This window comes from Homalodisca vitripennis, chromosome 6 (assembly GCF_021130785.1).
Source record: "Homalodisca vitripennis isolate AUS2020 chromosome 6, UT_GWSS_2.1, whole genome shotgun sequence".
Classification (NCBI taxonomy): domain Eukaryota; kingdom Metazoa; phylum Arthropoda; class Insecta; order Hemiptera; family Cicadellidae; genus Homalodisca; species Homalodisca vitripennis.
This window is the reverse complement of record NC_060212.1, coordinates 125,124,558-125,136,978: the sequence shown is the minus strand read 5'-3', so window position 1 is coordinate 125,136,978 and position 12,421 is coordinate 125,124,558. Positions and strand designations below refer to the sequence as shown.

General features: G+C 33.1%; 1 protein-coding gene across 1 annotated transcript; it reads left to right on the top strand.

Moving 5' to 3' along the window:
• The first annotated feature begins 644 nt into the window (after nt 1–644).
• On the top strand, nt 645–1,427 carry LOC124365550. The gene is made up of 2 exons (XM_046821542.1): nt 645–732; nt 1,021–1,427. The coding sequence occupies exons 1-2, from the start codon at nt 645–647 to the stop codon at nt 1,425–1,427; spliced, it is 495 nt and encodes a 164-aa protein (XP_046677498.1).
• Nucleotides 1,428–12,421: the final 10,994 nt, after the last annotated feature.

Below are 12,421 nucleotides of genomic sequence, written 5' to 3'. Positions count from 1 at the left end.
AAGGCAAAGGTAGCCCCGTAACACCTTCGGAGTTTAGACCACTCTGCATGCTAGATATTGCTGAGAAACTACTCAAGAAGCTCCTACAAGGACGACTCCACAACGATATCAATCGGGTTGGAGGCTTCGCCATAAACCAACACGGCTTCCGGAAAGGACGATCTACAGTTGGCGCGATCCAGAATGTAATAAAGATAGCGAGAGAAGCGTGGTCTGGTAGCCTCAAAGCCCGAAAGGTGTGTCTGATCCTCACATTAGACATCAAAAACGCCTTCAACAGTGCAAATTGGGGTGGCATCTTGGACGCTTTGGAGCACAAATTTGACGCAGATCCAGCAAATCTTGCCACATTTGATGACTATCTCAACGAAAGAACGCTGTTAGCGGAAACGACGGAAGGCACACAAGAATATGACATAACGGCTGGCGTGCCACAAGGCTCAATTATGGGGCCGACCTATGGAACGCGGACTACGACGAGCTCCTGGAAATCCCGCTACCAAAGCAAGTGGAACTCACGGGCCTTGCGGACGATGTCGCGGCTACGATAGTAGTTGGTAGTGTAGAGGAGGCAGAGTTGCTGGTCCGAGAGACTATTGATACAGTTGAAACACCACCTGAAACTCGCCAAGCAGAAAACCGAGATGGTCGTCCTGACTCGTCAAAAATGGTTCCCAAAACCATTCACTTTAGACGTGGGAGGCACAACGTTGACGACAGCAAGGGCTCTGCGTTATCTAATGATAGACGAAAAGCTATCTTTCAGAGAACACCTTAAAAACGCATGCACGAAGGCTAACAGGACAGTGTCTAGCTTGTCAAGAATTATGACGAATACCACGGGACTACGAGCCAAAAAAGAAGAGTGCTACAGGAAAACAGTTCATTCAGTACTGCTTTATTGAGCGGAAATATGGGCGTATATCTTAAAGCAAAAGACACACCGACGCAAAATAGCTGCGGTGCAGCGACGAGGACCTCTTAGAGTGGCTTGTGCCTACTGAACGGTTTCGGAAGCAGCCGTACTGGTAATAGCAGGAGCCACACCGATTGATTTGTTAGAATTTGAAAGAGTGAAACTCTACGATGCTAAAAGGAATGGTGACAACTCCAAGGAGGCAAGAAGGAGGATAAAGGCGGAAACGCTACAGGAGTGGCAAGATCGGTGGACATCGGGAGAGACGGGCAGATGGACGGCACGGCTGATACCGGACATCAACGTCTGGCTCTCTCGGAAGCACGGAAAAACGGACTTTTTCCTGACACAGTACTTGACGGGCCACGGCCAGTTCAACGACTACCTCTTCAGGATGAGACTACATGACAAGCCAACGTGCAAATATTGCCTGGACAAAATCGACGACGCCGAACACACGTTCTTCGAGTGTGCTCGGTGGAAGGACTACAGAAGCAGCGCCGAAAGATAATAGGCGCCAGGCTCTTCCCCTCAAGCCTGGTGACCTATGCACAGCACCTTCTGAGAGATAAAATCGCCGAAAGGGACCAGTAGCCAGGAGTAGGCGTCGCAAGACGCAGCACGGACTGGACTGATGTAATGCTAATGCGGTTCCAATCCAGTCCTCCCCGTACCATCTATGGGGAGAGGGGAGAGGAGTGTTTTTTTAGTGGGTGAAAATCTCCACACTACCGTCCATTGTTATCTGCCGTAAGATTGGCGGCGGAGTGTTAACGATGGCGGTGTCTTTTGAAGATTTTTTCGCACTTCTATAAAAAAAAACATTTAATGCATCCTTTACATTAAACCATCCTAAATAACGAAATTTTTAACGAGTTAACGTTAAGTGGAACTACTCAAAACTAGGTTTCGTGGCATAGTAGCACTTCAAAAAAAAGTGATCCAAAGAACAAAACCAGCACTAAATAAACTCTTTCTTTCTAGGGTGTCTTTTTACAGCCTACGAGGAAAGGAGCAAGCTCAGCGAACTCGTTTTAGTTGTTGAGCATTTCCAAAACCAGTAGTGTATTACACATAAACATACCATATTTTTTGTTACCAAGGAAACTATTTAGTGCTGTAAATTTATTTTAATGATAATACGAGGATGCAGTACTGATCGTCAAATATATTATTACAATGCAATGCCTGGATAAATGAAATAGAAGTACATAGCGAACAGAGATAGGAAGGCTTGAACGTTTATTGAGTTATATCATGTTTAGATAAAATATTGATCCTTTACACGACCACACACGAAGGCTACTGACGAAACCACGAAGTTTAAATGGCATTGAGAAGGAGGTTTGTATGGAATAAATAACTTAAAATACTATAGACGAGAGACTGGATGTTTGTGGGTCTCTCAAGAGAAAAATATTATACACTATTATGTTTAAAGTCTTATAAAAACTAGAATTTCTACGATAGCCTGGGTGAATTATCAGCTTGTTATTCCCGGATCCTATAATTATTTTGTGGCTTATTTCTTAACATTAAACTTAGGATTTGTGCTAAACTGACAGAGAATTGCATGAACGCAAAGTGCAACAGAAATTGTTTTGTAGTGAAATTTCATCTAGTAATTTTCATTTAATATCTATTTTTAATTAAATGTGACAAATTGGTTTAAATCTCTTACATACATTTAACCAATAACTGGTATATTTAATAACTGTCTTAGATCAATTAAAAATATCGTAAATACTCTATAACGTACATTAGAATTGATAATTTAATCATGTATACCATAGGTTAAATATATAAATCGTAGTAATAGAACAAAATGACCGTATGGTCGTAAATTGTTTCATAAAGTAAAACAAATAAAGTGAAATAGTTATTTCTATTAAGAAATTTTAATTATCAAATCAAAAAACTAGACCGATGCGGCGGGAGGGGTTGATATGTAACCAAAATATAGGAATACACATCTACTTTACTTTTTTAGACATAATATTTGTTGAACAGTTTTAGTACAAATATTTATAAACGAATATTCCATAGTCTATCGAGTTGAAAACTTCATTCGATGTTTTCCTAATGATGGCTAGTACAGGCGAAGTTTGGGACATCACTCTTGGTTACGCAATAAAAAATAATAATTGAAATACGCTTTTAACTTATCCGACTATTATTACTGTAAGAAATAATTTTGCCCCCATTCTTTGAAATAATAAAAAAGGGTTTAGCATTTTAAAATAAGTTTTTATTTTAGCTTAAAACATACTTTTATCGACTCGTATTGATTGTAGTTATAAGTACTCTAAATTATGATAACGCAACTAATATAGAACGCTCCTTAATTTTTTATTTTTAATATTTTGTTGTTGAAACTGGTATGTCAAAATCAAAAGCATACAATTGGCATTATCTCCAATGTCATCCAACCTGGTGCGATTTTACCTTAATTCAAGACATTTGATAATTAAGAATCATTTAAATTTTATAATGTGTTATATGTTCTTAAATGTTTGTTTGTAAGTTTTAATCATGTAACTTACGGTACCTAAAATATTTTAAATGCCTGTGGTTAATTTTTACCACAAAATGAACTCCCAGTGAAGGTTATTCCTTAATAACTCTTTAAATACTGTTTAGGCTTAATTTGCTGATTTCAGCTCAGGTCTATTTTGGGCTGTATCGATGGACTTAATTTGAGATCTTATTCTACTACTGTACGTCTAAGAAGTGCTCACAGGAATAGTGCACTTATTCTACTACTGTACGTCTAAGAAGTGCTCACAGGAATAGTGCACTTATTCTACTACTGTACGTCTAAGAAGTGCTCACAGGAATAGTGCACTTATTCTACTACTGTACGTCTAAGAAGTGCTCACAGGAATAGTGCACTTATTCTACTACTGTACGTCTAAGAAGTGCTCACAGGAATAGTGTACTTTTCATCTTCGTAATTCGAGCGATTTTGATACTATTAGGCATATAAAAATGTACAGGGAAGTACAGGTTAGTATATACAACTTTTGGGTGTGTTCCTAACTTTCAATAAAATTTTGCTCCATATAAATGTTAATTGTACTGTGTCAGCTACAAGAAGATACATCATGAAAGTGTAAATTTTATAAACTTTGCGAAGCAAAGTTAAAAATAATCTAATTAGTTTAATAACCAAGCTAAATTTTCACTCGTTAAATTGTTCTTTCTAAAACACAACTATTCATTAAAAAATGTTGATTTTAAGTATCATATAAAAACGGCTATAATATGGTTTTTAGAGATGTATATATTTTAGTATGCTCGTATTCTATTGTTGATCCCTTTTAGAATATTTAAAATTATTAGAACAACATAAATTTCCATGACGGTTTCTTTGAATTTATATTATCACATATTTGAAAAATGGGATGACTATTGCCAAACGAAGTAACAATAGATTATCGGCTTACACGAAAATGTAATTCTCCATGAGAGAGGTTCACCACTACACCTCGGGACGATACAAATCCAGCATATATTGAGTACATTTTCTCCTTTTTCACAGTCCTCCGTTTCTTTCATATATTTTCCTTCTTTTTACACTTTTACTGAGATATTTTACTAACCGGTATACTTTGGGTAAATTGTTACAATAAATTAACTCAATAAAATTTCCATTTTTAACCTATTCTTTAACTCAAAGTAAATGCTCGAAATTCCCCCATTTACTTCTTGACAGAAATAAAGCCTACACTCTGTCATGCCTTACGTTTCCCAATAGTTCTGATGAGAAGAACAGGCAAGCGTTTCCAATCCGTATTCTTAAGTCAGCAAGTTTTGTAATGTGGTCTCCTATACTTTATTTTTTTAACCCCCTAAATAGAAAAGTCTAGGGGAGTAAGATCGGGTGAGCGCATTGGCCACAGTACAGCACTATTTAGTTATTTCACCGACTTGAGTGATGTTATGAAAACTGGTTTAAAGATGATCTAACGTTTATATCACAGTGCGGTGGAGCACCGTCTTGTTGGATGTAAGAATTGAAATTGCCTCGTGTTGTTTCATGCATTGTATGATGAATGTTACGTTTTAAACATTGTAGGTATTCAAATCCTTGTGAATAAAAAAATGTACAACATAATACACTAGAACTCCTACCCATAAATTTAACTTCTAAGGATTTTGAGTATAGTTTTAAATTAAGTAATTTTAGTTTGATTTTTACCAATATAGACTAATTTGACAGTTGGCTGATCCATGTAAAGTAAATAATATTGTTCATATAAAATATGTTCTATTTCTGCCGGTCTGTCTGTCTATACAAACAATATTTTGAGAACTAACTGACCTATATACTTGAAATATTGCTTGAAGCTTTCCTATCTATGCAGGCGATATTTAGTGATGTGTTAGATGAATGATGGTGCGTATCACTCCATTAGATTTGGCTGAGCGCTGGACACTATTTATTTACTTATTCAAAAAGATAAATAATGCCAAATAAAACATTTTTCCTCAGGTAATAATTTTCTTAACTTCACAAAAACGAACGTCAAACACACTCATACAGCGCGCATACACACTCTCTACCCTATTTCTTCTTCTGAAGATGAATGTATATAATTTTTTATATTAAGATTATGTATAAATAAATATAGTTGATTTATAGTTCTATCACGATCAGAAAAACTGAAAAGAGATAGAAAGCTGTCTAACGTCATTTACACTACATATCCTCCTGGGTCCCTTGTACTCGTATCACAACTTATAGAGTAAATATTTACTACAAATTCTTCTGGATCTTTCTCAACACTCTTTGTCACTATCAGATACTCTTACTTGTACTCGTATCACAACTTATACAATAAATATTGACTACATATCCTTCTGGGTCCTTTCCAAAACACTTTCTCACTATCAGATACTCTTACTTGTACTCGTATCACAACTTATACAATAAATATTGACTACATATCCTTCTGGGTCCTTTCCAACACACTGTCTCACTATCAGATACTCTTACTTGTACTCGTATCACAACTTATACAATAAATATTGACTACATATCCTTCTGGGTCCTTTCCAAAACACTTTCTCACTATCAGATACTCTTACTTGTACTCGTATCACAACTTATACAATAAATATTGACTACATATCCTTCTGGGTCCTTTCCAAAACACTTTCTCACTATCAGATACTCTTACTTGTACTCGTATCACAACTTATACAATAAATATTGACTACATATCCTTCTGGGTCCTTTCCAAAACACTGTCTCACTATCAGATACTCTTACTTGTACTCTTATCACAACTTATACTATAAATATTGACCACATATCCTTCTGGGTCCTTCCCAACACACTTTCTCACTATCAGATAATCTTACTTGTACTCGTATCACAACTTATACAACAAATATTGACTACATATCCTTCTGGGTCCTTCCCAACACACTTTCTCACTATCAGATACTCTTACTTGTACTCGTATCACAACTTATAGAGTAAATATTTACTAAAAATTCTTCTGGATCTTTCTCAACACTCTTTGTCACTATCAGATGCTTTTACTTTTATTCGAATACTCTTACTAGTACTTTAATCACAACTTATACAGCGAATGTTGACTACATCTTCTCCTCGATCCTTTCCAACATTTTCTGACTATATCCGGTACTCTTACTTGTATTCGTAAAGAATTTGGTTAATAAATAACGACAGTACAAGTTTTACATTTAATCTCATTTTTGTATCGTAATATCAGATTGTAAAATATGAACTTCATTTAGATTATAGCTTGTATATAAATTTACTCCAAGTATATTTATAATGTACTTGTTTAGGAAAATAATTCGTTCATGTTGTTCACCATTAGTTGGCTATCAAACTGAACGGTTACTTTCAAAATCCATTTCTTACTAAATTTTTACATAGAAGTTTATGTCAGCTTTCAATTATCGTATAACATTGCAATTTCATCGTGACTGTAATATCGAAAGTATAACTTTTGTGTGGTCAGCAATACAACAGTTATTTTCTACAAAAATGCAGTGTTCTCACAGTTAGGAAAATGAAAATAAAAGAATATTACTCATATTTTTTTAAATTTTGTTATAATACCTGATGGTCGTAAATATAAACGTTTTCGAAAAAAATAAGTTTCATTTTTTTAAAACTGTAGTGCTTAATTTGCATAAAGTTTAAAATTTTAATTGCACTAATTTTAATAAAATGTGTAAATATTTCGTGGCCAGATTATTAAATAGCCACATAATAGTTTTAATACATTTCATTACAATACTTTTAGTTTTGGAGAAGTTTTACCATTTCCAAGAAGTAAAAAATTAAACGCAATAAATGTGTTCAGAATTTCAGTTGCCATAAAAAAATTATATTATAAAATGTGAATAAGCCAACGAGTATACTTATGAATACTATATAAAAATATAGTCCATTTACAGTTTATTTTGGGTAAACTTCCCAAAAGTATTTATATCTTAGTAATCAGTAGTTATTAAACAACTGTCAATCTAGCAGTTTGATATTTATTTAGTAATTAGCTTTTTTCCAAATCCACAAACAACTTTATTCCTTTAAAATTAAAACAACAATAATATGCAGTAGTCTTTATTGCAAAAGGTTTAATCGTTTTGAAATCATGCCTGCAAACTGTCTAAATTTCGGTCTGCAAGACAATGCTTTATTCCCCTCATATAAGCGACCCGGATGTAATGAGTATGACCGGATATGAAGGAAAACGGAAGTTCCACTTGGCTCGGTAAATCTTCCTAGTATTCAAATTTGTGGAAATAATGTCAAGTGATAAAGCAGTACTGTCTTATGTGTGTCGTAACATTAACTTCAGAGCATTGCACTACAATGTAAAGGTTACAACGTTTCCGTTGCATTAAAAGTTAGCCCTTTGTTCACAATATCTAATCGTATTGTTGTGGATGTTGCACATTTTTTCTTTTGTGAAAATTAAATTACCGTTATACTTCTTTTTTAATGCAGCAAATCTCCTATCAATTAAACTTAAACGTGCTTTTTACATAACAGGAGCTATTTACAACCCTTTAAATGAAACAAACATAATTCATATTATTTCAAAATAAAACTGCTGATAAAATTATGCAACACAACTTTACTAAAGAACGTCAAAATTATACATATCTACCGGCGAATTAACGTCAGATGTTTTCATCTAGAATGTTAAACATTCACTGATTGACAGTTGTTTCAAAACAGAAGCGCATAGCTTATCACTTTGTAACAGTATATATCTAATTTTGATCTGGGCTTCGAGGTATTTTAACGAGAAGTTTCTTACAAGTTCCAAAATGTTTATATATACAAAAAGCCAGCTGAACAAAATTTTTATTTTCCTTATGAACTGTCGGTAAATAAAATTTGATTGAAAAATTTGTTAGTAGTGCTAGAAGACTGATACAATAGTTCATGGTATCCTGTTCAAAATTATGCAATCTCAGAAACATCGCTTGGTATTTTTGCGTGGTGTTATAAAAGCAAATCATCCTAAAATCTTTGACTGTGAATATTTTGGACGTTTCATGCAACTTCTAGCAATACAGTTTAAAAAGGGTTGACATTTCAAAATCCTTATTCTAAATCTTAAATTTATGTACACTTTATAAATATATGTATATTAATATTTATATATTTATATTACTTTATTACTTAAATTTATAAATAACAATACACAAAAAGATTTATTTTCACCAAAAATGTTTTTATTTTAGACATGTTCCGTAGAATATTATAATTCCCACATGCTTTTTACTGTAAACCAAATTTCTATCCTATTTTATATAACATATTTCTCTCCTATATTTTTAATCTTATTTCATTGATTTTTTAAAGGTTAATAAGAGCTAAAGATATTTGATTGCATAACGAAAATATAGAAAGAAACTACACTTCTTTTTCAAGAATGATTTATATTCTTCAAAACTAAAAGGTGGAACTACATAATTATTTGTACAATAATATACGAACACGTGGCCATCCCATTTAATTTGTATCGATAATATTATAAAATCTTTTTTGAGTTAGTGTGCCCTAGGGAGAGAATTTGTGATGTAAACTTAACCCACGTTCAGCAACGTAGGCTTATTCACTTGTGTAGGTTTACAATGTATGTGGTGATACCATTGCATAAATATATATATTTATTTATTAGTGTTGTACTTAAAATCTGCTAAACAAATTATTAAAATGTTAATAATAGTTCATGTTTAATGTTGTTTTTTCCTTGCATTTACTACATGTAAAAACTACATAAATATAAAGCATATTCCAACATTTTTTGGGAAATATTTATAAAGCTACAGTTTTATAGCTGTTGTATAGTAATTCGGTAAAAGAATTAAAAATGTAGAAGTTATCACAGCCAACTGCAATGTTGCTTGGAAACCACTTTATAGATTAAAAATGTACTAGAAGAGCGCGTGAAAGAGAGTTTTTGGACTTGCTGCATGTTACGTAATTAAGTCCAAAATGAAGGATAAATATAGCTCTGTTCACTTTTTGAGACTTTTTGTCTCAAATATATAGTGAAATTTAGCAGCGGATTAGTAAAGTCTAGAATTTACGAACTCCTATAATCTTAGGACAAAAGTAATACTCTTCAAGCTGATGAAAAACAAATATGCATCTATAACCTTATTATTCACATACACAGCAATTCACATCTAAATGAATAGTTGAATAAATCTTTGTTGGACATTAAATCACGGAATATCCTTTGTTGCCCTCCACAAATTTCTTCCATCTAACAAGTTATGATATAAAGATTATCAGTTATGAGTAACCCCATGTTTTATAGTATATAAATCAGAATACATAACGTATCACAACTCTAGAATTAAAAAGGCTGTAATTACAGCCTGTAGATGTTAGTCTGTAACAGAGTAAAAGCAACAGTTAGGATGCACACGACCACGAAATTTAAGGAAGCTAATTGTGTAACGTAAATACATGGGCTTAAACATACGGTCGCCACTTTGTCTAGAGATTAAGTAGGCGCAAGGTGATTAAACTTGGTGTCGTCTCTAGGCCGAACTTCATCTGTTTAATGTCCCGTATTTCCTGGCTAATTTACTTTTGCTAACTGTAGACCGTACCAGAAAACTTTCAGTTGCTCAGATTTTATGAGTTGAAAATATATAAAATCGTGATGCTCTTTATACTTGCCTCATTTGACATCACTAATGTCTAGACCGGGCGGATGTACCAAATAAACATTACAAACAACATCTTCGTATCGCATAACAAGCGGTGAGGTTTATAACGACTAGATTGTAGATATTAATATTCCAGAGTATTAATATTTAAATTATCAATAATACATCCAAGACTATATAAAATATTTTTTGATTAGTAAGCTCCTAGTGAATATTAAGTACAATGCATTACTAAATTTATTAACTATTAAATATTACCTGGTTTGTCTAAAATAAAAATCAGAGTTCTAAATAAAATAATGGATTTATTTTAAACTGGCAAATTAATAAGTTCAACGTTTCAGAATTTTTATCACTCTATTTTCTACAAAGAATTGAAAAACCTTTTAGTAAATTTAAAAATTCCTTTGGCAAGAAATAAAAATATTAGTCAAATATATCAAACTAAAAATCAGAGCTAGCTCTCTTCTAAAATAAAATAATAAAGTTTTAAAATAAAAATGAAATACCCCTTGGAAATAACTAAAATAAAAATGTTCACTTCTAAGTTCACTCATAATTTAAAATAAAAATTTAAACTTCCTTTCCACTTTTTGAACCTTAACTTTCAAGTCTCTGCAATTCAGATTACAACTCTCTTAAACAATTATTAATGTTCAATTAATTTCCAATTAATAATTCACAATAAAACAGTTCCAGTTAAATTACTACTTTTCCAAATCTCAATTAAAGTTATTAACAAAGTTCAATTTTAATTCACTTTTCTTGCAAGCATGAACCAAATGTAACTTGTATGATTCTATTATGCTCTATTGTTCTTCGAGAATAAGTTATTCAGATTGCTCTGTAGTTTCTATGAATTTAATTTTTCCTATAAAAAAGACGACAAAATTAATTTAATATCAAATCAGGAAGACTATTTCAATAAAACGTACAATAAATTTGGTGCTTACCTCAAAATCCCTCGCGAAAAAAAATTAAGAAACACGGCGCACTGTAATTAACTTGACTCACGAAAATAACCAAAAGAAGGGCGAAAAATTATGAGCGGGCGCTTAAATACTTCCCTTTCCAATCAACTTTGCAGGACATCCGCGGTGTTCTCTCATTGGTCCAGCTGTATCATACAAGGAGAACAATACTCGCAACAAGACAAGTTCTAATCAATTCAAGGCAGTCAACCTGCCTTCCTAACAATTTAAAACTACCAGTACTAACTTGCCAAAGGATTACATGTTCGTTTTTACCCTGACTTTTCACAATCTAATCTAAAATTAAATCCCAATATTTCGATCCCAAAATTTTTATTTAATTTAAGTTTTAATTCAAAAAATAAATCAATGTAGCTTTAAAAAAGCTACAAGGTTGCAGACGAAACTTCAGGTCTAAAGCTGCAAGTGCTATTATATCATATGCTAAACTATCATATGATTGTATACATTAATTGATTCTGTGATGTCCTCGTAGCTATCATGGTTACACATAGGACCAATGTAAAAATATACGTTAGCGCTCAGTCAAATCCTATGCAATGAAATCCCCTATTGCCGAGCGCGATGTTGCCTTTACAGAAGTAAAGCTTGACATATTTCATGTCTATAGCTCAGTTCGCTCTCGATAAATCGTGCCCACAGACGGACATACATACAGAAAGGAATTTTTACAGGCCTTTGTGTGGTAGCATCGCTAAAACTCGGCAAATAAAAACTCAAACCGTATAAGCCATAAGCAACCTTTTAATTTTAATTGACTTTAAGAGACTTTAAATTAAAATTAACTTGCTTCTGTATAATGAAGACCTACATCGTTTGAACGAGTCTGTTTCAGCAATAAATATCTTTCTTTAGTTTTCTAGTTTTAACTACAAAACGAAGCTATTATATACCAAGGTAATCAATTAATGGAGTTTTACCTCGAAACATGTAACTGACTAACAAATCATTAAGACATTATATAGATGTGAATTATGTAAGTCTTAGAAGCCTGCTGCGGTCAAAGTGTCTACTTCCTGCCCTTACAAATATACATTCGGTATTGGATGTGGAATGGAAAATCTTGCTGTCCGGATGAGCGATAGTGCTTAATCACTGTTTTGCATAAAATCTTTCTAACATATAGTATGGACCAAACCACGCGGACATACTCACTAGTATCTAGACGCAGACAAGAACTCTTCGGACCAGCTCAATTTCCTGGCTGAGGGACGTGAATGATATGTTTCTTTCTTTTATTTAATTATTATTAATACCACAGAAATAACCCATAATTATCTTTTAAAAACACTTTAATACTTACCTTCTTATTTAAATACTTATTTCCAAT